Source organism: Pelobates fuscus, chromosome 13 (assembly GCF_036172605.1).
Source record: "Pelobates fuscus isolate aPelFus1 chromosome 13, aPelFus1.pri, whole genome shotgun sequence".
Lineage (NCBI taxonomy): Eukaryota > Metazoa > Chordata > Amphibia > Anura > Pelobatidae > Pelobates > Pelobates fuscus.
In genome coordinates, this window is record NC_086329.1 from 35,778,417 (window position 1) to 35,804,232 (window position 25,816).

The 25,816-nt window shown below is 39.7% G+C and overlaps 1 protein-coding gene across 1 annotated transcript in view; it reads right to left on the reverse strand.

Moving 5' to 3' along the window:
- Nucleotides 1–2,619: 2,619 nt before the first annotated feature.
- SYNE3 (spectrin repeat containing nuclear envelope family member 3) overlaps nucleotides 2,620–25,816 on the reverse strand; it is a 157,778-nt gene continuing 134,581 nt past the window's right edge. Inside the window, exons 7-21 of the mRNA XM_063438936.1 lie at nucleotides 25,036–25,172; nucleotides 22,020–22,197; nucleotides 20,679–20,861; nucleotides 18,177–18,320; nucleotides 16,683–16,817; nucleotides 14,939–15,100; nucleotides 14,569–14,741; nucleotides 13,441–13,527; nucleotides 12,689–12,793; nucleotides 9,896–9,976; nucleotides 8,731–8,869; nucleotides 7,755–7,922; nucleotides 5,811–5,966; nucleotides 5,045–5,083; nucleotides 2,620–4,873 (exon numbers count right to left, since the gene is read on the reverse strand). Coding sequence (XP_063295006.1) covers nucleotides 4,676–4,873; nucleotides 5,045–5,083; nucleotides 5,811–5,966; nucleotides 7,755–7,922; nucleotides 8,731–8,869; nucleotides 9,896–9,976; nucleotides 12,689–12,793; nucleotides 13,441–13,527; nucleotides 14,569–14,741; nucleotides 14,939–15,100; nucleotides 16,683–16,817; nucleotides 18,177–18,320; nucleotides 20,679–20,861; nucleotides 22,020–22,197; nucleotides 25,036–25,172 — 2,085 coding nt within the window. The 3' untranslated portion in view covers nucleotides 2,620–4,675. The remainder of the gene's footprint in view (nucleotides 4,874–5,044; nucleotides 5,084–5,810; nucleotides 5,967–7,754; nucleotides 7,923–8,730; nucleotides 8,870–9,895; nucleotides 9,977–12,688; nucleotides 12,794–13,440; nucleotides 13,528–14,568; nucleotides 14,742–14,938; nucleotides 15,101–16,682; nucleotides 16,818–18,176; nucleotides 18,321–20,678; nucleotides 20,862–22,019; nucleotides 22,198–25,035; nucleotides 25,173–25,816) is intronic.

Here is a 25,816-nt window from a genome sequence, read left to right on the forward strand (position 1 = left end):
TCTAGTAATCATATATTCTTAGCATGCAAGAGCAGGATGTACTTCATCTCGGAGGTACATTTGCTAATTGTGCCAAAGGCACAATTAAAAGATGCAGCGTAGATGTAGATGACACATCCATAAGATAGAATTATATTGTTTATTTAGTTAAAATAAACCAAGTGACTCATGCACTTTAATTTAACTCTTAGACAGGTGCTCTGAGATCAGAAAGTGAGGCTATGCCTTTAGGAAGATTAAACACAACTTGAACATTGACAAATGTTTTTGGTTGGTATTTAAAGTCTACAGGATACCTTGGTTAAATGCAAATATAACATTTTCTGGTAAGCTGCTGAATATAGTGCTTTATAACAAACTGAAATAAATTAAATTGAATTTGGTAACTGAAATATGTTAGAGATGAATTAGGGAGATAGTAAAACCATGGGTACCTTATCCGTTCCTCTACTGGGTCTGAGTAAAAGAAATTTGGGAGGTTAATACAATCTAATCCTTTATTAAAGAATTATACAATGATTAGAATATTTGCTTTTCTTTTCAAACAAACATCTCATGCAATCTACGAGGAGAATTGGATGGCTCGTCATCCTGTGGGGAACGCACCTCGAAGAGGAGGAGGTCACAGCAGTGCTGAAGGAGACTCAGGAGGGGGCTAAATGACAAGGGGCGTCAAGGCGTTAAAGGAGTTCTAAAATATTGTAATACTTGAAACGAGGATTGCGCAGTCCAAATGGCAAGTTCAAATTTACAAGGCCGCTCTTTAGAAAAGGTTGTGCTACCAATGGGGACTTAAGTTTGGGAATAAAAACATCCCCAAATAGTTAAATGAATTGTGAGTCAACTGAGAAACTCTGGGGGAAGGGTAAGTGGATAAGAGCTTGTCAGTAAAGGTGATCTCCACAAATGTTTGACAAGAACCAAGTGAAAAAGGACCCAACTCTTTAAAAAACAAATTTAGGATTTGGTAAATAAGTCTCCTTTTCTTATTTCACTTGTCTAACACAGTAACATTAACATCAATGTTTTGTGTCTCGCTACATACTATGCCTTCATATAACTTACTGTTTCTTTAATTTTTCATCGCTCTGCAGTGGTGTAACATGTGATATAGGACTAGTCTGGGATTTGTATTTCTCCTTTGTTTAAATCAGTTATGGCGAACCTTGACACCATAAATAGTTTCTGGACAACATTTCCCATGATGCTCAGCTAGCTTTTAGACTCTAAAAGCTAGCTGAGCGTCATGGGAAATGTAGTCCAGAAACAATTTATGGTGTCACAGTTAACCATCACAGGTTTAAATAAATACTTACCTTCACTTATCTTCTTGTTGTACATGTCTCTTTTGTACTTCTCCAGGCTATCATTTATACTGAAGGCACTGGGTTATTCAGACTGGTAAGTGAATAGGATAAAAGGGAACTGAATCACACGATGTTCTGATCTCTCTCACCATTTGGTAATACGTATCATTGTTTCTTCATAAAGCATCAATACATTTCGAAGTGCTAGATACCTTAACTAACTGGAATGAAAAGAAAAAAAAAACATATTTGAGCAAATAAACACAAACTGGTATAATCATTTTTGAGAGCTCTGATCTTAAAGGAACTCTATAGGGTCAGAAACACAAACATGTATTCCTGACCCTACAGTGTTAAAAACACTATCATGTCTCTTGGGCCCTCCTTTTCCCCATAGCTGTAGTGAAATCTTACCTCTATGCCAGTCTGCTGGTGCTGGCTCTGCCCCTGATCTGCCTCCTTGGCTGACATCATCAGAAGTGATGATCTAAGCTAATCACAATGCTTTTCTACGGGAAAGCATTGGGTTGGCTGAGATTGTCAATTCTGATGATCTCAGCCAAAGAGGTGGGCTGAGGGCATAGCCAAATGCTGCTCTAGCCAATCGGCATCTCCCCATAGAGATGCATTGAATCAATGTATCTCTATGAGGAAAGTTCAGTGTCTGCATGCAGAGGGTAGAGACACTGAATTGCAGTAATGCACACTGTGCAGCACTGCCCCAGGAAGCAGCTCTAGAAGCCATTTAAGGAGTGGCCCCTGGAGGTATCCCCAGGCTGTAATATGAACACTGCGTTTTCTCAGAAATGACAGTGTTTACAACAAAAAGGATGCAGGGACTGACTATACTCACCAGAATAACTACATTAAGCTGTGGTTGCTCTGGTGACTATCGTGCCCCTTTAAGGGAACAGTGAAATGTAACTTTAAGCTTATAAAATAGGTGTATCTGCATACCCTATTGTTACACCAATGTCACACTGTCTCACAAAAAATAAATTTCTATCTCTTCTACCTGTCTAAATTGTCTTTATAGTTGGTTTTTGCCAAACGACTTGAGGAAGCTCAGTGAAATACCTTGACATAGGTTGTGCACCGATTTTACTTCTATCCACTTAACCTTCCCTAATGGAACAAATAGCCTTTAACTACTGGATCATGGGAAGTATAGTCTATCCATAGCTTGCAAAGGATTATGGAATTCTTTCCATGAACAGCTGGAGAGGAAACGATTGGTTGCTGTATAGTTCTGAGTTGTGGCTATCTCGTAAACAGCTTGAAAAAAATTAGTAAAATAGTCAAATTGGGGGGGGGGATGGTTATTTTTTACCCTTTTTTTACTATGCAAAAGTTATAACAATAAAAAAATATCTAAAGACAAGTGTAAAACAATAAATCTGCTCAGTAATTTGCTGTAAATTGCATCATATTTATGTCACTCTAAAGTTAGGTCATTTTTAGGGAAATGTGCAGCTTTCGGGGAATAGTCGCCAGCACTAATTAAATTTCCAGGACGTGTCGTGAAACCGTTTTTTTCAGTAGTTACTCGAGTTACATAAAATAATGAAGTCAAACTATTCTCCATACAATATAGCAGTTACTAGACTTTCAATAAGCTGTGCCCTGCTTTTATCTCTCGCAAAAACACCAGCTTTTCCACTTTCGCAGTTTCTAGCCATTTATTTTCTTTTTTTCCTGTTTTACTGTCTACTAAAGCTGGTAATGCAGTAATAACAGGCACATTAAGTGACACCTTGCAGAGGCTTGACTTGTTTTTTTTAACTGAACGATTTCTCAAGTTACAATTTTGCCAGTAAAAAAGGGGTTATGAAGCAGGCAACCTTTCTGCATTTAAAGTTATTGGAGGGGTCTATCAGTGAAATATACTAAACCCTTTGCGTTCAGAACATAAAACAACATTAGCGCCAAGTAAAAAAAATTGTTGATGAAGGACAAAAAGCCAGCTTATCTGTAAGATTGATACTCAATAGCAAGTGAAGAGAGTGGATTCTATAAACATCTAGTACAGAGCTATTCCGTTATACTGAGGATAGCAAGTATATTGCAAATACACTGCTATAAATTGTATATTTCAATTGCACAAAAATCCAGTTTTAAATTGGAGATCTATAATACTGTTAATGAGGAGATGAATATCCAGAGCGTGCTGATCTTTGAAACACTGTATATTGCTAGCCCACAGACAAAGTACACAGTATGTAGGTATCTAGTATCTAGCTAGTCTTTAGTGGTATATTTTGCTGCTAGTCTGCATATATCCAGTATATTGCTATTCTGCAGAAAGCCAGTATAAAGCCAGTTTGCACAGATCTGTATATATAGCCAGTTTGCACAGATCCAGTATATAGCTTGTCTGCAGGAATTGTTATATAAGTAGTATACATAGATCAGTATACATCTAGTCTGCAGGGATCCAGAACATAGCCAGGGTGCACAGATCCAGTATATAGCTTGTCTGCAGGAATTGTTATATAAGTAGTATACAGAGATCAGTATACACCTAGTCTGCAGGGATCCAGAACATAGCCAGGGTGCACAGATCCAGTATATAGCTTGTCTCAGGAACTGTCATATATGTAGTATACAGAGATCAGTATACACCTAGTCTGCAGGGATCCAGAACATAGTGTGCACAGATCCAGTACACGGTCAGTCTGCAGATCCAGTGAACACACACATATCTGAGGCTCAGATGTGACGCTCAGGAGAAAATTCTCCTGGACGTCCTGTCAATAATAAAATGTTGGTACTAACTGTAAGAATATGGTTTGTTAAATGCAGTTAGGAAAGCCGCGCGATCCTTCATATCTTCCTGTTGTCAGGATATCTTTGAACTCAGCAGATGGAAGTCTTAAATTTGAACATTGCACTCTGACTCTTTCTTGTCCGTATTACTAGCATTCGCATCTGTGATTGTCAATACTAAAATATATTGCACTATATATATAGATTTAAGAAAAAGGTCTATTTTAACCTCTTGTATAAAATGTGATACAAAGTATAAAATATATAACATACCACCGCTTCACTTTATATACATCACAGTTATATACATGGTTGCTCTTGTTAACCGCTTCAATGCCTAAACAGAGAGAGGGACTTTGGAGTTTATTTTCCAATAAAATTAAAACAGTCTGCAGAACCACATTGGAGATTGGTCCCAATATAACTTAAATTTCCGTGTTGGGTGCCAATGCAACACAACTTACAATTTAGCGAACAAACCCCTGAGACTTCTCTGTTGAAGGCAGTGAAGACACCAACGTTAGCATATGCTAACTCTTCTATATACACAGTGGGAACACAGCTGCCTTTACAGTGGAGAAGGATAATTCTGACCTGCCTTACTAAGTGGGAGGGGGTCCTTCATATCGTAACATTAGATTAAACGAGCGGGCAAAATTGTTGGAAAGTGCACAGTTTTGGGTCCCATACAGAAACGGTAATAAGAATGCCAGGAGCAGGAGGAGGAGGAGGAGCAGCTGGAGAGGAAGAGCGGCACAGCATACACGGTGAAGGAAGGAACAGACTCCACCTGATGGTTTCTGCAAAGTAGAGTAAATAAATGATATATGAGACATACGGTAGATAATAATGTCCTTTTAAATCCACTTTTTAACCATATTGAGTGTATTTGAAGGAAGCGTATCACACTATACTAGCTCTCAAACGGTTAAGTCTTGGCATTCCTTCATGTAGGTACTGGCGTTACGTACCTTTGTAATGCCCCGGGGTTCCTCTGATGGTTTCAGACTCTGTAAAGTAAAGAGAATACTTTTACATTGTATTAACAGATATTTACCCTCTAACCGTTCTGGTTTATCTGTGGGATATCCTATGAGTTCATTATTAAATAAAGAGCAAGTTTTAAGTAAAAATATCAAAATCCCTGCCTATGCCCAAGATTTATTTAAAGATCTATCACAATCCAGATATTGTGGACTACATCTCCCCTGATGCTTTGCCAGCATTATGGCTGTGAGAGCATTAAGTGAGATGATGTAGCCAGCAACATCTAAATAATGGTAAATTGTCGAAGGGTTTTACTTTGCTAATACTGACCCTTGCTGGCAGAAGAGAATATTGCTAGTAACTCAAGCACAATCCACCTTCACATTCACTTAATTTACACAGGACATATATTTTTGAGATATAATAAGTAAAAATAAAAATATTAAGCCAATTAACAGGCAATATTCTAGAATCCTTTCATAGAGGAATACAGATACCCGACAGTCATGTACAGCCTGATTACAGATACCTAGATTATCTATACAAACAGAGAGAATCAAAAGACAAAAAAAAAAGCCTAATATTTTTCACTTAACAAGAAACTACTAGGAAACCAGGCCCGTCATGCAGCTTGGCATTAGCCTGTGTAGTAGCAATGGTATTTCTGGGTAATGGGAAGCACTAAAAGCTTTGCTGCAATGAATCCTACCAATAAAACTTATTTTTACTTGGAAAGGGGCCATAACTAACCGATGAACTCTGCAATTCTCGCAGTTTACATTTGTAAAGCATCCAACGATATCTCAAGTCCTCTAGCTTCAGCTTGTCAGTGACCGCCATTGACTGCCTGCAGCGGAGCAGAGATTCAAACAGGCGCTCGCCCTGAGGAACGCGTGACTGCAGCTTCTAAGGAAAAAATTACATTTCATTAAATACACAAACTAGATTGTGGCTATCTCAGCGGATGCTTGGTAGTCACGTGCAGATTTTTTATGGTTCCAAAACACCCTGGAGAATGCAGTGAACCACCTCGCCATTGTAAGCAACCAATCAGGAAGTGGACATCAGGTGCATGTTGGTAATAGTTACATTAGAAGCGACAATTAGTAGTTGTGTTACAAACTAAATCTTGACAAGTGCTAAATTGTTTCAAACTACCGTATATCATATTACATACATTTTATTCTTATTATTTTTTAGATTTTTCACGTTATGTTCAAGTTTCTCCTTCATGAAGATGTCTAGCTGTGGTGTAGTGCAGATTATTTTAATTACATGCAGAAAAAGTGTCAGTTTAAGTGAATTGGAAACATTCCACCATTTAAGTAACATAAATGCTCAATGGAACCAGTTTTCCTAGTTAAAAGAAAATTTGTTCACACACCTGTAAGAGGACTTAGTAGTGATGGATTTCCTACAAAGGCCCCACATAAGGAAGTACTTTGGGCCTGCCTAAATTATCCAATGTTACGTACAGCTATGATGTTCTCATCTGATCTATAAATCTAGGCACACGCAACATTTTATATATCCCAGCTTGCTTAGGGTGATGGACTGTACAAATGACTCTGAAGATTAATACCTACATCTTATATAAACTATTATATTGAATAAATATCATTTAATTATGTACATGCACAGCCACAAACTGGCAGAGAATGATGGAGTTGCTTCCCACCTCAAAAAGCTGGCTGATCCTTAAAGGAACACTATAATGCCAGGAAAACCGCTTGGTTCTCCTGACACTATAGTACCCTGAGGGTGCCCCCACCATCAGGGTCCCCCTCCCGCGGCGCTGAATTGGTTAAAACCCCTTCAGCTACTCACCCTTTTCACCCTGCCGGGCTCCCTTACCTCTCCTCCCCCGCCGACGTCAGCATCCTTGTCCGACGTCACCGGCGCCGAATAAGCATGCGCAGCAGTGCCGCGAGCGCATTCAAAGTGTCCGTAGGAAAGCATTTTTCAATGCTTTCCTATGGAGGCATAATATGCCTCAATCACTGCCGATGCGCCTCTAGTGGCTGTCCGGAAGACAGCCACTAGAGACCGGCTTAACCCCAAATGTAAACATAGCAGTTTCTCAGAAACTGCTATGTTTACATCAGGCAGGGTTAACCCTAGAGGGACCTGACACCCAGACCACTTCATTGAGCTGAAGTGGTCTGGGTGACTATAGTGTCCCTTTAATTTAAACTACCTGCCATATTTTCTAGATTCAGATAAGAGCTGTCCAAATATATCAGTTGTAGGTGATAGATCTATGAATTAAATATTCCAAAACGGTAGGGCTATAGGCTTATAAACAGAACATCTTGAACTGACTGTGATATAAGAACAATGTTTCAATACATTGAATCTCCAAACTACTACATGATGTCCTGTACCTTTTGAAATTGATAAAATATAAAAATAAATCCATTTTTAAAAGTATAATGAAAGATTTTAATTTAATGGTTTTGTGTACAGGCACATACGCACGCTTTCTCTTGAAAATCTTTGACTTCTCTGTGCATCATACTGAGAACCAACATGTATGTCTGGGGGATGTCACATTGTAAGTATTCCTTGGATGTAACAAATCTTTAGGAACTGGCATGGCTATTGTAAATTACATCCTAGTCACCGATCTGCAGCTGGACGGTCCTTGTTTAGAACACTCATTTGTATATGTTTCTTCATCATCCATGTTCGTACCTGCATCCGACTCAGCATCATTTTCTCACCCTCGGAGCTAGAAACATCGGTTGCGGAAATCACATTCAGCTTCGAATTCTCCACTTGTAGCCATTTCTCGAATCTGTTAAGTAGGCTTGCCTGGTCTTCAACAGTCTGTGTCACGGTATGACATATAGTTTTATTATTCTGGGGATTAATGGGACAATTCAAATCAATGTCACCCATCTAATTTACTGCTGAATGAATTTACGGGGAAAAGTGAATCATATTTCTCACTTATATAGAGTAGAAAATCATATGAGTTATATTCTACCATGTCATTATTCACTGGTGCTGCCTAATCCATGTAAAGAAGCATCAAAACATTACATATCATGTAAGTAAATACAATCTGACTCATCTAGCCTACTTTTACATTACTCAATACCTCAGGACTAGCAGCGTTCATTTTTCAAATAATTAACTACTTGTGACAGCAAGGAATATTGAAAGCATACACAATATTTGTATTTACCAGCATTCCACATATGCCCTGCCCTTTGTCTAAAAAAGGTTTCTGCATGTTACATGCTTACATCATTACATAGGAGCAATGTTGTTAACACAATGTTGAATGCTATAGGTTCTGCAAGCTGTGCACCCAAAACACCCTTGCTTTTTACCCCGTGATCCAGGTGGTTGGAGGAGCTGAGGTATGGCCTACACTGTTGTTCTGGTCTGTCTTCCATGCTCATTCTATGGTACACAATATTAAAGCCTGAGGATTCTGTGTATGACATCACTCTGTCTGCAGCAATGTGACGCATGCAACATAAAGCATGTATTATAGAATTATGGTCGGCCCCAGATTGCCTGCTCATCCTCCCTATTCCCTGGCCAGCATGTTTTGGCCTATCTGTACCTCTCCATCCCCATAATATGAAACGCAAGATACTCTAAAGAGATGGAGTAGACTTATGGTATATGATGATTTTTTGTATAGAAGTATATTTACATTCTTTTTTCTTGTCTGACCGAATGATGAGTCTACAACATCGAGATGCTCTGCTAAAGAGTCTCCCGGCTTTCCACCGATGGTGCTTGGTTTTACTTGTGTATTTTCTTTTGTTCTTGACCGCAGATCATTTCCAGTGCTGGAACAAAGAAGGGGAAAAAATAATTTATCAAGAGTTTTGGTCTTAGCATGTTCAGTGAGAATGCCATTCTGACCTTTTCACATCAATAACACCTCATCGATTCCAGTAGCAAGTCTAAAAAGCCACAGAAGCTAGGATTAAGCAACCTGGGCTGTGTATAATCTGATAGATGGTATGGCTATATTATTGTTATTCGTACGGTTATTCGGCAGTACCACTCATCACAGAGCAGCTGGGAGATAAACTACATATCACATACACTCCTGCTGGAGAGAGATTAGTGGGATGAGGATAAACAAAACAAAACCAAAAAACTCCAGAATGAGAGACACCTGATTGGTGGGACAACTTCCTGGTCAGGGAGGCGTTGGCCATATTGTACTAAAATTTGAGTAACTTTAAAAGTAAGGTTTTGATTTTGTATTATTACTTTAACTTATTGCACTTAGAAACATATTAATATAACAAAGCATACTGATTTCGAGAAATCTGAGCTCATGACAAAACAAGTGTCACTAGTATGATGAAACATAATATTACCATTAAAGTTCAAAGTAGTTCCAGAAGTTATTTCTAAAAGGGAAATTATAGTGCCAGGAAAACTACTATTGCCCCCCTTCCTCCCCGTGGTTTAAGACTGGAAGGGATGTTAAAACATGGTAATATGGAGGCATATGGTGATTTGTGGGGCTAGAAGGGAACAGAGGGGAAATAGAGGGGTAATGGAAGGTGAAAAAGGAAATAAACAGATTATTTTAAAGCATTATTTTTCAATATATTACATTAACAATCTGTGACACTTCTTACCTATTGTGCCTCTTTAAGTACAAAAGAGACAAGTACTAAACAAATGAAAAATAATAAATAAAATTCTACTAGTTTGCTCTGAATTTTGCAAGTTAGTTCTAAACTCACCACAATTCACTGTTTAGTGAATACGCAAGTCAGATATTGAGAATCTTGCATCTTTACATGAGATGTTTGTTAAATTTCTAGATGACCGACAGAATTAAAAAAACTAACCCAGGTTTCGGCTTCTTAGCAGTGGCTGGACTCTTGTCAGATTGTTTTGTGTTATCGTCTTGATTGGTTTCCTTAGTAAATCTGATTAAGACAGCAACAAGAGATGTAATGTCAGTGAGGAGTTAAACAAAATAATAGAGAGAAAAATTGTTATTAAACTATACTGAACATTTAGAATTTTTAATACAGATAGAATCTTTATGAAAAACTCATGGACGAATCATTGAAATGCCAATAAATTCCAACACAATCAAAAAATAACCATGATACAAAGTAGGAACCATGTTGCTTCATGTAAAAATCAGATTTTGTCAAAATGTTGCAAAGGGTGAAGCTATTGCCACCACATCCTTCCACTTTACATCAGCCATCACACTAGAGGAAATTGAAGATCAGGCATCCTATTGTGCAAGTATGAGGAGATCTCCAGAGTGTCACAATTCTCTCATTATTGGCAAAGTGTATATGTAACTATGTGCAGCTAGTGGGACACAATGGAGAAGACCTCTAGTCAGCACAAGAACAAGAAGTAAGATGGACTAAATTAAAAACAGATGCAGTATGTAAACACTAGTCAGTGTGTCTCTCCTGAAGGAAGGGCATGCTATTAAGAAGGTGGCTATTCACATGTAAACGTTGATACATGGAAAATGGTTACTAGTATGGCACCACAATCTCACCATCTCAACTGAGTCCAATACATGTAGACTCGTGCTGTAAAATCAAATAAACAGGGCTATTCACAGCGTGAAAACTATGGTAAAATTCAAAGTTCATTTAAATCTAAGCCAAAAAATGCAAAACTGGAAAAATTCTCCAAATCAGCTTCCAGTTTGTCTATTTTGGCCCTAAACTTCAAATACACTTTTAATACCTAACAATTCTCATGTTAGTGAATAGCCCTTCAACACTGCTACATGATTCCTCACTGCATGAACTCATCCTTGGCACTGCAGTCTTAATAGGTCAAATAATAAGATACAGTTGCATAATCTTAATTAATGTGTGCAATGAATTATTTATTAAAGTTTGTCCATGGTGGGATGCAGTGGCGGATCCAGAGCCTGATCTCGGGAGGGGCACTTGTAGATTATTTAAATAAATAATGCAGACACAATAACCACTACAGCTCAGTGTAGTGGTTATAGTGCCAATAATGCCAAGACCCCCTCCCAGAGTAAGTAGTCAAACTGTTTAAGAACTGTTTGACAACTTACCTGAGGTCCTCTGGGAAATGGGGCTGTAGTAGGGCAGAGGAGCAGTGGTATGTGTGAGTGGTGCAATGTGTGAGTGGTGCAGTGTGTGTGTGTGTGGGGGACAGTGTATTAGCAGTGTGTGTGTGAAGGTTGCAGTGTGTACGTGAGGGCGGCAGTATATGTCAGGGGTGCAGTGTGTGTGTGTGTGACAATGTATGTGTGTGGGGGCAGTGTGTTTATGGGGGGCAGTGTGTGTATGGGGGGCAGTGTGTTTATGGGGGCAGGGGCAATGTGTGTGTGTGTATGGGGGGCAGGGGCAATGTGTGTGTGTGTATGGGGGGCAGGGGCAATGTGTGTGTGTGTATGGGGGGCAGGGGCAATGTGTGTGTGTGTGTGTGTGTGTGTGTATGGGGGCAGGGGCAATGTGTGTGTGTGTATGGGGGGCAGGGGCAATGTGTGTGTGTGTATGGGGGGCAGGGGCAATGTGTGTGTGTGTATGGGGGGCAGGGGAAATGTGTGTGTGTGTATGGGGGCAGAGGCAATGTGTGTGTGTGTATGGGGGGCAGGGGCTGTGTGTGTGTGTATGGGGGGGCAGGGGCAATGTGTGTGTGTATGGGGGACAGGGGCAATGTGTGTGTGTATGGGGGACAGGGGCAATGTGTGTGTGTGTGTGTGTGTGTGTATGGGGGGCAGGGGCAATGTGTGTGTGTGTGTGTGTGTGTGTATGGGGGGCAGGGGCAATGTGTGTGTGTGTGTGTATGGGGGGCAGGGGCAATGTGGGTGTGTGTGTGTATGGGGCAGGGGCAATGTGTGTGTGTGTGTGTATGGGGGGCAGGGGCAATGTGTGTGTGTGTGTATGGGGGGCAGGGGCAATGTGGGTGTGCGTGTGTGTATGGGGCAGGGGCAATGTGTGTGTGTTTGTGTGTATGGGGGGCAGGGGCAATGTGTGTGTGTGTGTGTGTGTATGGGGGGCAGGGGCAATGTGTGTGTAGAAGAAGGATGGGGGGGGGGGGCTTTTTTTTTAATGTGTGTTTTTTTTTTTTTTACATTTAATTAAAAATTAATATATACTTTATGTCCCCCCTCCCTTCTTACCTTTACTGGGAGGAGGGGGGACATCTTTCGTTCCCTGGTGGTCCAGTGGGGTTCATTGGTGGTCCCAGTGGTAGGAGTGAACTCTAGCCCGCGCTCCAGGGCTAGAGTTCACTCTCGCGAGATTTGGAGCGTTGCCGTGGTAACCGCGGCAACGCTCCAAATCTCGCGAGAGGAGGACCCGGAGGAGCTGCTGGTAACAGCTCCAGGGTCCTCTCTCCCTCCCCTTCCGGTCGGCTGTCAGTAATGTGCCTGCGGACCGGGGAGGGAGATCACTGATCTCCCTCCCCGGTTTGCAGGCACAATGCAGGGCTGGCACTTGGACAATGTCAGCCCTGCATTAGCCGGCAGGGGAGAATCTCGGGGGGGGCAATTGCCCCGTTGCCCCCCCCCTGGATCCGCCACTGGTGGGATGCCAGGCACTACAAGGTGAGTGCTTTTTATGATATATATCGACCTTTCTCAAGATACAAAATCTGAATATTAAACCTTCTGTAACACTTACCCATCAACACAGTCCGCCTCTTCAGATCTTTCTTCCCTTATTGACCATCTGAAGCTATCGCCAGGCTGCAATGCCCCACTCGATGGATTTTCTCCTTGCTCATACCTATTAAGCATACAGATAAACAGTTATTGCTAAGATTTTGACTTAAAAAGGAAGCTTGGTTGACGTGACAATATCCTATAATGTTTTTTTGATTAAAAACTTGACTTTGAGCTCTTTGGAGTAGAAACCTCAATTTTGTCTGTAGTAAAACTTGTTTTGGTTTAACAACATGTTCATTATAGTCTACATAGTAATAGAAAGTCACAGAATGCATTAGAGCCTTATAGATAAAGCAAAAATAAAAAAAATTATAGCTGGATAGATGGATAAATATTTGTACCCCTTTTCGTCTTAAAATAAACCTTGATAGCTCTGGCCTGAACTTGAGATGTTATGCTCAGTTCTCAGCCAATGTTCTTCTATTTATGAGTAAAGGTAGTATTTTCAAAAAAAGACTCCTGGAATAAATCTCACAGCTAAGAATTAGTTTTAAGAAAATAGTTACAAGTTTCCGTGTTAAGATAGAGGCAATAAGTTAGCTGTACTTGCATAAAAATGTGCTGTGAAAAGAGTAGACTAAGTTAGGGAGGAGGATACAGTGAGCTTAGCTTGACAGAGTAAGTCATTTCGTTAATATTATTGTATAGTGTAGCCTTTTTTTCTTCTACTGTAATTAATGGTTAGCAGCACTCCTGAGAATTGCTTACTGTGAAGCATGACTGGTTGCAGTTGATGGTGAGGTCTTTCCAGGTGATGCTACTGCTGTCCTGTTTATATCTTTCTCATTCAATGACCTGTAAAATGAGAACAATGAATAAATATTACTTAATAAAGAACTATTAAATGTCTATTCTATCTTCAAGTCTATCGTCTGCTAACGCCAATGTTTAGTTCCATTGTAATGATATTTTTTCTAAAAACATATCTAACATCAAAGTGGAACACATTCTAGAAATAAACCAATGCTATCAGCAGAAACATTCCATTGGTTTCTATGGTGATTACTAAACTCTTCTAGTGTGAACTTGGCTGAGTCTTCTATCACATAAACACTGAACCGCCATCCAAACATTAAAAGCAAAAAAAAAACATTCTGACCCTCATTCAGTCATTCAAGCACCAGCACAGTTTTAGCTCCCTGCTGTGCTCCTTTAGGCATGGGTGGGAATCCAAAGAACTTGTAATGGGACAAGGGGTGCATAGTCAATAACAGAGTTACTCACTAAAGTGACAATACAAAGTAGTCAAAATAGCTGAATTGGAAAAATTCTCTAAATCACCTATGCTTCCAGCTCGGCTACTTTGGCCTTAAAGGGACAGCTAAAGGGCACCCAGACCACGTCATCTATAACAGAGAGCCACTAGAGGCTCTTTCAGAAGATTTTCAGAGTTTGACTTGATGAAACAACATTGGACGGAATCACGCTGTGCATGAGGACATCCAGCATCAACGTAAACCCCATAGGAAAGCAATGACTAATGCTAATGCATTTGCATTAGGTCCACCCCCCACCCCATCGAATGAGGTGGGCCACGACACAGCGCTGTAGGACATTGGCGCTGGAGTCAGGTGAGTAAATAACATTTTTTTTTCAAATCTATTTGTGATAAGGGTAGGGCGGATGGTAAACTTGTATAGAGCCCTTAAAATCACTCATTTAACAAATGCTTTTCACAGGCCTTATGTAAAAAGCAAAGGTTAAGCAACACAGATTAAAAAAAAAGAAGGAACTAGCATTTTCTGGACAGTAGATCATTACAATTCCATATCTATTAGATCTGATAATAGAAATATTTGAAGGAGCTCATTCAGAATGCGCTAGACCATGACGCACCTTGACAGTGTTTGCCAGAGCAGTATTAGTGCTTCCAAGGATGCACTGAGCTGCCTGAGTTCAGTTTGAATGTGAGCTGCTCCCTCTGGGGACGAGCTTTCCATCACGTTCTGACCATGAGCCCCAAGCTGGCGCAGTTGGATTTCTTTTTCCGACATTTCTCCAACTAATACCTAGAAGAAAAATGTAAAACACACAGATTGCATAAGCACATTCCCACCACATATGCAGAACAGACATTGCTTGTTTATGATTCAAGAGCAACAATCTAACTACGGAACAAAGAGGAACCATCCAGTTGTTTCCATGGAGATTACATGGAGCAACAGAGCTCCTTTCATACATCCCTCACATCCCTCACTATCTCTACCTCCGAATCCCTCTCTCGTGATGCGATGTCCCATTCTCTACTGCCATCCTGAAAGGATTCCAGCTCGTGTCTGGTTACCATGATCCATCGCTGAATATCTAGGAGTGTGTTGTTAAACATCCAGTGATTGCTGATGTTTTGCTTGCTTTTACGTATGTTTGCCTGTGGGATTGCACAAACGAAAACAGTTATTGATATAGAGCCACACCGTAGTAGATAATAGAAACTTAATGAACTAGAAATGAGAACCAGAATCAATTAATAAATATAACCATGCACATTATAATAAAGTGTCGGTTTTTTTAATCAATATCCGGTTGCCTAAAAGAATTTGTACTTTTATAGAAGGTATACAAATTTGATGTTCAAACCCCAAACCAGCTGTTAATATTTCTGAATTGGTGAATGTATGCATGGCTTCCAGTTTGCATTTCTGCCACATGATGGCACTGTTGAAAGTTCAGAATCTTGAATAGAACAGTTAAAGAGTGTTCTAACAGGTGCACTAACATGTCTAATATGTTTTATCTTCTTTTATACAGGTTTGTCTTAAACATGGGTCGGTAATATGGTTTGGCAGATGCTCCGTTAAATCTTCTCAGCCAAGATGATGGGGTTTGTATGGAAATCTATAGTTAACTTCTGGGGATGTTACGTTGAATTGAAACAGTATATTAATAAAAATGTATAAAACATGGCAGGGTTTATTGTACAGACAGACTTCTACTGGGCGTTTATCAGCTACAAGACAAACAAAACTAGACTCCCCGTTACCCTCTCATCCTAAAATACCCATCGCTATCTCTCTGCTAGTTAAACTAATTGCTGCAATAATCAACAATCCACATGTCACGTGAATAACCTACACAGTATAGCAATAGATGAGACGATGCTACTATACAACATCTGTCTCCAGATTTTCCATCCGTCTGGCTTATGGCATGGATGACATCTACCTGGATAACAACTAGATCCTATGACTGTTTGGATAACACAATCTATGGCATGACTCCATGGATATAATAGGGCTTGCCAAGCCAAGCCTCTGTAAACTGTACAAAATACTCATTATTAAACTGTTTAAAATTAAACAGAAGAATTTATCTTATCAAGGATTGGTGACCTCTCTCTCATGTCATCTTTGCCTTTTCATGATCAGGAACAGAATTAAGGTAAAGCCCAGAGGACAGCTGCTTCCTGCACGTTTTAGGAGGGGGACGATATAGTTAAATATTAGTAACACCAACCTGTTTGTATTATACAGCATTCTGGTATTCAAGCTGTTACTAGGGGAGGCCTGTAGTATTTGTTAAGGGGAAAGGGGAAGCAAATTATAGATTTTTCCATGATTAGTATAGTCATGGTGGCCAAAAGGCTAATGGAGGATCTCAAAACTCCTTTCTACATCAGCAGTGACCACAGTGTGAATTCACCTGCTTCAGCTATTGATGTTACATAAGACTATGGTGTATTTCCAGGTGTATTTGAGGTATGAGCAAATCAAAAAGACAAGTAATGTGAGCGACTGTGTCACAATCTAATATTCACAAAGTGAATGGTAAAATGTTATCTAGTAGTTATCAAGGCTGGCTGTGCATCAAGACACATGTAATTCCCAGAAGAAGGAGGTTCAAAACATTCATCACTTTTAAACAGGGTATCATGAGAGACAGCTGCAAACATAACATGTGATTGGTCTCTTGTACCTGTTTAGTTGTGTTTGACATATTTCTGGATGTTTTACCTCTAGAGAGCTCTGAAGTGTTAGGTATTCTGTGGACATCTGGCTAATTTGATGCCGGTGTGTCTGATGTGACTCAGCCATGGGCTTTAAATCTTCAATTTCAGGCTGAAGCTTCACCAATTCTTCATGTAGCATCTGGGGGAAAGAGACATGGTGTTTACAAGGCTTATTTATTAAAGTGTGAATTGTTGGGAATTTAAAGTAGATTTCAAATTTTAAACCAAAATAGCCAAATCAGAAAATTACTCCAATCAGCTATGCTCTCAGTAGACCAATTTTGGCATACATTTTCAAATTCACTTTTAATCTGTAACAATTCACCTTTTTTTTTTTTTTTTTTTTATTCTTTTTTTTTTTTTGACTGCCAGATGAACAGTACAAAGTGCACAAGGTACACAGATAGATGTACAGTTTAATTTCAACTTTGCAAAGCTCCACAACATGTGAAAATGACGACACAAAACCCCCTTGCAATGGTTCATCTTCTTGTGCAGCATGGGCTGTAAGTCTGACGTCACTTCTGTTTTTTGTTATGCACATGCACGTGCATCCAGAAACGCACAAACTGAGTATATTTATACACCGGACCCGAACAGGACACCCTGCTCTTGAGAAAGTCTAATAAGATGAAACACGTTGAGCGGGACATATTCCCAAGGAGACATTTTCCAGCACAAGCCAGACCATAAGGTCTCGTTTCCAACTTACAGGACTTTAACATCTTTTCTTGTATTGGGACCACCGGGGTCCAGAGGTACCATTGGCAGCTGCTTTATTCCATTGGGAAATAAGCCTATTTGAGGCTATAATACGTGTTTGCACAATTAAGATAGATGTCTTATTGTGCCATTACTTTTGTGAGTGGTTTTCTATGGTTTCTTTTACATCATATTTGAATTAATAAATACTACACTATGATTATTATTTTCATCTTTTATCTCTACATGCAATTTATTATCTATTAAGCGCGGTAACTATAACACGACCTGAGTGATTGTGGTGCCCTATATTGTGTACCCAGTGTGGATACACATATTTGTTTTTCATATATATATTTTTTGGCTGTGAGGCTGCCTATTATTTAATCTTAGACAATTCACACTTTAGTGAATAACTGACAATCAATGAGTGAACTTGCCAGATATATACCCCACCACAAAGATTAGATGAACCACAAAAACAAGATTAGCTGTGCTTAGATAGCGCAGAACACACAGTGGTTTGCAGAAGAATTACACCAAACAGCAAACAATCTAAACTTTGAAACCATCAATGGTTTAATCAGGATCAGCAGATATGAATAGTCCACGTTAGATATTCAATTTTGCTTGACAACTATCCCTTCATCATTTTGAGAATCACCACATGAAAAGTGCTGCCCAGTAATATGCAGGGCTTCTTATTACTCACTTGATTTTTATCTTTCCATCACTATATACAAGTGATATGTTTACAGGAAAGCACAGTGCATCTTACAAACCTACTTGTACTCACCTGGAGTCGCTGCAGTTGTGTCTCTTTTCCCACAAGATCTGGTTGCATTTGATTTTCCTTGGCAGCTTTGATTCTAAGAGCTGATAATCTCTTTTGAAGGAGCTCAAAGTTGAAATCGAACTCTTTACTTTGTGAAGCTAAACTCTGTATGTAAAGTAATGGAAGGCATAAGTATACAATCTTCTACCCCTTAAACACAGCATGACGGGTTGGCAGAGCCATCGACAATCATTTAAGCTCACCCAATCAAATCCTTTTACTATAAAATAAATACTATATAATAACTTGGGAAAAAGATGTAGCATTCTGCAAAACAAACGCTGATTAAAAAGATTCTCATGTCATACACACAGGTAGGGTTTGCCAAAGCCATACATTTCCAGAAGACATGTCACTCCTACATGCTGATGTATAGTGCATGATAATTGCTGCCTTCCTGCACATTAAATTCATGTTCCGCAGGAAGTAAACTTTGTAATTCTTGAAGGAGAAATCCAAATGAGCCCTGATTAGTCATTTATTGTCTGCAGTATATAAAAGCTACACACTATAGTTCGACACTTTTTAAGTGCTGCCCATAAGGATTAGGGATCAGTATGGGTCAAGGTAACCTACTGCATCTAGAAAACCTGCCTGCAAGGATGAGATGAGAAAAGATAAGAATAGATAAGAAAGACCTAAAGGGCTGTATTTATCACTTCCAACACCTTTTATGCAAATCAGATGCACACAGGCCTGAATGGGTGCTGACAGCTTTCCTGCAATTTTCATCTGGCTGACTCCCCCTATGCTGGACCGTACTTTATCCTATTCTAAGTGATAACACTATCACTATCAGTTTACCAGTTTATTACCGGCTCATTATATTTATGGCTTTAGAACATAAACAATATGTTGAGCCAACATGTGCTATGGTAGCAGGTGAGTAGGTTGAGAGATAGCTTTTACATGATTTTGTGAATGTATGTAAATAAAATAGCAGATTGTCATATTCTATGGGTTTTAAGTAGAATTCAAAAAGGTGCCACGTTGCTATTTATTTTATTTATCACTAGAGGCAAGGATTGTTAAATACTGTGTGGATACAGCATAAATACTATTCTCGGAAGCCTCTGGAGCAGGGGTAGACAACCTTCAGCACTCCAGATGTCATGGACTATGTAGCGGACCCCGGCCAGTTACCTCCGCTAATACCTTCCTTCAGCCACTCAGGAACCCTTACAACAAGCAGGCATCCCTTTCCCATCGTAACTGGACGAGACACAGCTATGGGAGTACAACTAAAAATCAACTGCCGTTTATTATGTAACACATGGCTTAAGAGGCACAGACCCCTACATGGGGTTTCAATCCCAAGAATCTAATAGGGGATGGAGGAGGGACAAAGCAGCTAGGTTACACTGGACTGGTAGTGTCCCTGAGACAACGCCCTGCTAGGAAAGGAAGAGGAAGGGGGAGAGGAACAGACAAGCAATACTATAACTATACTGTACAGTCTATAGAGCTGCTGCCCCCCCCCTTTGTTGACCCACAGCTGCATATACAGACACACATACTGCTCTATGTAGAATACAGGCACACAACACAGCGACATCTAGACACATGTAAAATAGTCACAAAAATGGTGCCGAAAGCATGTGGCCCGTGCCAAACAAATCAGGCCATCAATCACATATCTCCCCCCGCATAGAAATAGACAGACCTGTGGCTGGACCCATGACGGGTCTGCATCAAGTCTGTTGGACCACCCCAAGTCCACAGTCTAAGTCCTTGGGGGTCCAATGTGACTGGACAAGTGGGTGGGATCATGTGGGCGTAGTACTCCGTGACGGCGTTCTGTCACAGATTACATCTCCCATGATGCTTTGCCAGCATTATGGCTGTAAGAGCATTACGGATGATGCAGTCCACAACATCTGGAGGGGAGATGGTTGCTTACCCCGGCTCTAGAGAATATTCTATATACAACAAGAAGCACAGTTTACAAGACAGAGCAATGAGATCTAATCCTGGCTCTGCAGATGTGTCTAGACAACATTTCCCACAATGCCAAGACAGGCCAAAGTGATAGCTAGCTTTGGCACTGTTGACTAACCATGCCACTCCTAACATTTGTGAACTACATCCCCATAATGCACAGACTCCATACCAGAAAAATATGAAATATATCCGAATTGCAGAAATGCAAACAATGGGGTTTATTTTCTAAACTACTAATTGTAGTGAAATGAACTCCCAATGTTAAAACTCAGACTAAAATAGCCAAGTTGTGACTATAGCAGAATTGAAGAATTTCTCCAAATCCGCTTTTTAACCCCTTAAGGACACATGACGTGTGTGACACGTCATGATTCCCTTTTATTCCAGAAGTTTGGTCCTTAAGGGGTTAAGCCTACATTTTACAAATCAGATTTCGATTCACTACATTTCGGAGTTTGGTGATTAACCATCAAAGAATTAAATATAGATATAGAGAAAGAAAAAATATTTTCAGTGAATGACCTGTAAGAGGTTCTTCCTCTGCAGCAGATCGCTGTGAAGAGATGCTCTCGTCTTCGACGCCGTCTCTACCTCACTTAGAAGGGACAATGCTTTCTCAGTCCCGAGCACGCTGGTTACATCTTCTTTCTTCATCTGTAGCAGTTCACACTTCTCCTTAATACGAGTACTTTCTTCCAGTAGCATCTACAGAGAGAAATGCAAAACGGATTCCTGGGGATAAGTTTTAGAGAGTAAGCTTTTGCAGCTCAATTCAATAAGGTTTGCATCCAGTGAATTTTGAGTGTGTTTGAAAAGTCATCACAAATTAAATTTTATTACGTTAACAAAGTAAAACAAATTGCTATTAAAGAAGCGCAGCTGTGTTTGAAATGCAACTTTACAATAAATGAATAAATAAAGCACTAGCTATCAACTTTTCGCCCAGTTATAATAATAATTGTATTCATTTATTTGTCTCTTTCAAGCTAAGCTTTGTACCCTTTACTCAGTGAATCTAGTACAGTGGAGGTTGTTAGTGTTACACATAAACAATAACAATGATACATTTGTCTGGAGCAAGTCTGTATGATCTGCAGTGTTAATCAGTGGATTTCATTTATCTCATCTAAAGAATGCAACTGCTGCTAATTGATACAATACAATAGTCTATAAATCATTACTGTGCAAGTGCTTTTATGATACTGTTTGCTAATTTTTAAATGAGGAATCAATATATTTCATATAGAACGTATCTATGTATATAAAAATTAAAAATGAATTTCAAATTTAAGGCTAAAATAGTCAAAATGTAAACATTCACCAATTCAGCTACTCTGGCCTTGAATGTGAAATTTGCTTTGAATTCGTGACAATTCTCCCTTTAGTAACGATCCCTGTAAGATTTAAATGTGTGAACTGAAAATAGAAGTATTCTATTTAGGGTAACACGGTGGTTATAGGAAACTAGGAGCTTTTTCAAAATGTACTATTTTTGGCTAAATTTTTAAACTTGGTTTACAATTTAGTGTTTAGTGAATAAACCTCAACGTTTCTTATTACTGCTTATCCAATTGCTGAAAAGCATTGACTTACAGCTGTGGCTGGAATAGCAGAGAGATTTTGATCTCGATCTTCCTGTTTTTGATATGACAGCAAGAATGGCTCTAAATCAACGTGGGAGATTCAGCAGAGATCTCCTGTACTCACTTTGATTAAATAAAGGATTGTCTTTTTTGATTCTTTATTGTACCAAAGTTCTGATAAATAAAGATTGTCAAAAAAATAAGGGGATGTCATTTTTAATAAGATAAGCTGATCGATCGAAACCTGTTTGCCACTTTAAAAAGGGCATGGGATCCTTACCTCTACCTGAAGCAAACAGTCACTGTTCAGACTGTTGTTACTTGTATGAGAGGACATTGAGTCGAGCACTCTCTCAGTTATAGGTTTCCAGTGCTGGTATGCCCGAAGTGGATATTGGAAAAGTTGCCGTAACGCTGTTTCTGTTTCTGTGCTCAGTCTGAAGGCTTTGGTTTTAGCTCTGAAAATAAAGACAGAGACGGAGATAAATTATTAGATAAGCAGTAGAGGTATCCGTAGCACTGGAGCTCTGTGGTAGAGGTCCGCTAACTTCCAAACATATCCACAAGTGAAGAGCCACAGGCTGCACAGCGTAGGGTGAACAAGGCTGTTTTATTGTGGAATTTTACGACAAAACAAAGATCTGGTATTATATTTTGGCCATGAGGCCTTAATTATGTATCAATATGTGATGATTAAGGCCTCATGGCTGAAACATTGTATCCTTGTTATATACATTGTATACATTCCACAATGAAACTACGCTGTGTAGCCTGTGGCTCTTCACTTGCAGATCAATAGTTAATATAGTATAAACAAGATGTTTGGGAAACTGATGGCTGGTTTTCTTGGGATCATTTCCTTTAGACAAAATTTTGTGTATCCACTAAAATGTGGAATTGCAGAGAATTCATATAGAAAATAAAGAAATCTAGGAAGCGCAACTAGATGCTAAATACAATTTATTTGACGAAACAAACATTTTGGGTTGCCAAAATTGTATATTTGTGACATTGACAAATGGGAAACCTGAAATCCTTCTTTGTTTTTGTCCTTCAAATAAAGTGTATGTAACAATTCTTTTGCACATTTAGAATCTAGTTGCGCTTGCTTAATTTCTTTACTTATTGTACTTGGATTTGGCTCTGATTAGAGCAACACGGTGCAAAGTTAGCAGCTCAGAGTAATTAAGTTTTACTTTGATTTTTGGGTACTGCAGTACTGCATCTCTATGCAGAGAATTAGGAAAAGGAATCGGAGATTTTAGGCCCAATGTAGCCAAGGTGAAAGAACGGCTGAGTTGCAGAACTTGTCCAACTCAACTATTTTGGTTTACACGTTATGACTTCCTTGTTACTTGTCCACATTTTGCTTGTTTATAGAGCCCATTAAAGCTTGCCCATAGAAACACATGGTGAGGTGCCCCCACCACGACCAGTTTTTGCTGCCAAACAATATGAATAAATAAATCTAATCTATTGGCATGGTAAGGGCTAATAATTAGTCTGTGTCAAAAAAAGAAAATCATGCTGTGCCTGTCATATTTATATCTGCCGTCTCCACCTTTTATTGATGACAGGAAGCTGAGCAACTAATTATGTAAAGACATTTTGAGGAAAAAAAATCTGATGTCAGCTATTGGCTTTGCATTGGGCATCATATCCTGTGTGCCCTAATAGACAGGCCTGCTTATTATCCTGTTCTTTTAGGACTGTTATTGGGTAGCAGCACCAGTAGGTGGCGTTGAACCTCTTTAAAGTGGTTGTTGTTTTCTACATACATGTATCTATAGGTTTTTAGTTTTGATCAGGGCATGGTGTCATTGGGGCAGTGTGTGATACATGGAGTTAAATGGGTAGAGCTCAATATTGGTGGTTGGGGGTAAGGGGAGTACCCCACCATGTTCAAACTTCACCAATTATCAGTGCTTGTTGTGGCCAATTTAAAAACAAAATAAGGGTTCTTTTTACATGTCAGCTGCTGGTGTTTGTGAGCAGCAGCTGTTTACAGACTGGTTGTAACTACTTAAAGCCATAAGTTAATGAGCAGCTAACGGCTGCCATTATTCTCTATGGGAGTCACGAACCATTACTTTGTGACTGGTGTCTAATACTGATACTGTTTAATCATCAAATCTTGCCTGGTGGAAGAAGTTAAAAAACGATAACTCCCTATACATTACCGATATGGCATTACATGGAAACCCTAAAGTTAATACCAAGGAATATTAACCCCTTAAGGACACATGACGGAAATATTCCGTCATGATTCCCTTTTATTCCAGAAGTTGTATCCTTAAGTGGTCAAACCATATCAAACAGCAATATAATTAAAGTAAAATTAGTTATACAAGTAAAGTGCATGTTTTATTTAAACAAATTATTTTCCATAGAAGAGATTAACCTCAAAAGTTAAAAAAAAATGTATCAGGTATAACACTAAATCAGTTTAATACATTGTATATACACTGTCGCTTTCTCCTGCCAATGTCAAACTTAGGGGGTAAATATGCTCATGGTGAGTCTTTGTTATGGAAGGTGTGGTTACTATGGTGACAACTTACACAGAATGTTATAATTGAAACTGGCCACTCTTCTAGTGTCAGTATCTTTGTAAGAAGACGTTATTTATAGTCAGCTGTTATTAAAAAAGCATCAAGGTTGAAAACCAGTCGATAATTAGTAGCCGCTACTAGTTGCTATTTACCATTTACCAAGGTTTGAAAATAAGCTCTAAATAGTTCAACATCTTCAATAACTAACCAGTTTCAAGAATGAAATGACACTATAGGCACCCAGACCACTTCAGCTCACTGAAGTGGTCTGGGTGCACTGTCCCAGGTCCCTTAATCCTGCAAAGAAACTGCAATCATTACCTTTCAGGGTTAACTCCATCTATAGTGACTGTTTGCCAGACAGCCATTAGAGGGACTTACGGGTCGTTAGGCGATTTTTGGTCACCTGGCGCTGGACGTCCTCACGCTCTGCATGAGGACTTCCAGCGTCACCCAAATCCTCATAGGAAAGCATTGAGCAATGCTTTCCTATGGGGAAATCCTAATGCGAGTGAGCCAATTGCCGTGCATGCGCATTAGGTCTCCCCCGCCAGCTGATGTCAGCGCTGGAGGAGCAAAGGCAGACACGAGCCAGCACTGAGGGACATCGGTGCTGGACCCAGGTAAGTGACAGAAAAGGATTTTTAACCCCTTGATGGATGGGGAAGCTATAGTGCTAGGAAAACAAGTTTTAATGTATCGGTTTATTGCATTAGTTGTACATATGACAGGAGCTGCTATTACCGTTGATACTCCTTCGTTGCAGTGATGACGCTATCAGAAAGAGGCCCTACGTCTTTGGAGAACCTAAATAGATCCTTCAACTGATCTCTGATAAGTTCAGCCTTTGACTCTTCATCAGCAAGAGCTAACATTGTAACCTTGAAGGGAAACAAAATGCAGTTGTTACAATCAGTTAAAAACAACTTGTACAGCTTTTGTGGCAAAGAATGTGAACCTGAACAACTGGTAATCAGTTGTTACCAAAGGTTTTTACATCTCCCATGGAGATCGATAGTAGGTGCTAAAATAATGCCTGGATTCCATGCCAGACAGCAAAACTTAACACCAGCTGCCATCTGCCTAAATTGTATATGTAATTTATCTAAGGTGTAAAGCGGAATCAGAACTATATCCATTATTAAATATACATTTATTCTGGTACACTCCAGACATCCAGTTAGGTGACCTTACCTTAAATGGAATCTACAATGCCAGGAAAACCGCTACCCCCTCTCCTCACCCCCTTCTGTCACTTACCTACACCCAGCACCGATGTCCCTCGGCACTGGCACGGGCTCCGCATCCGTTTGTTAGGGGAGACCTAATGCAAATGCACAGCAATGGCCGTGCTCGCAATAGGGATTCCCCCATAAGAAAGCATTATACAATGCTTACCTGTAGGGTGTCTGGTGACGCTGGACATCCCCATGTATAGTGTGAGGATGCCCTGAAATCTGGTAGACAGCCACTAGAGGTGGAGTTAACCCTTGATAGTAATTATTGCAGTTTTTCAATAACTTCA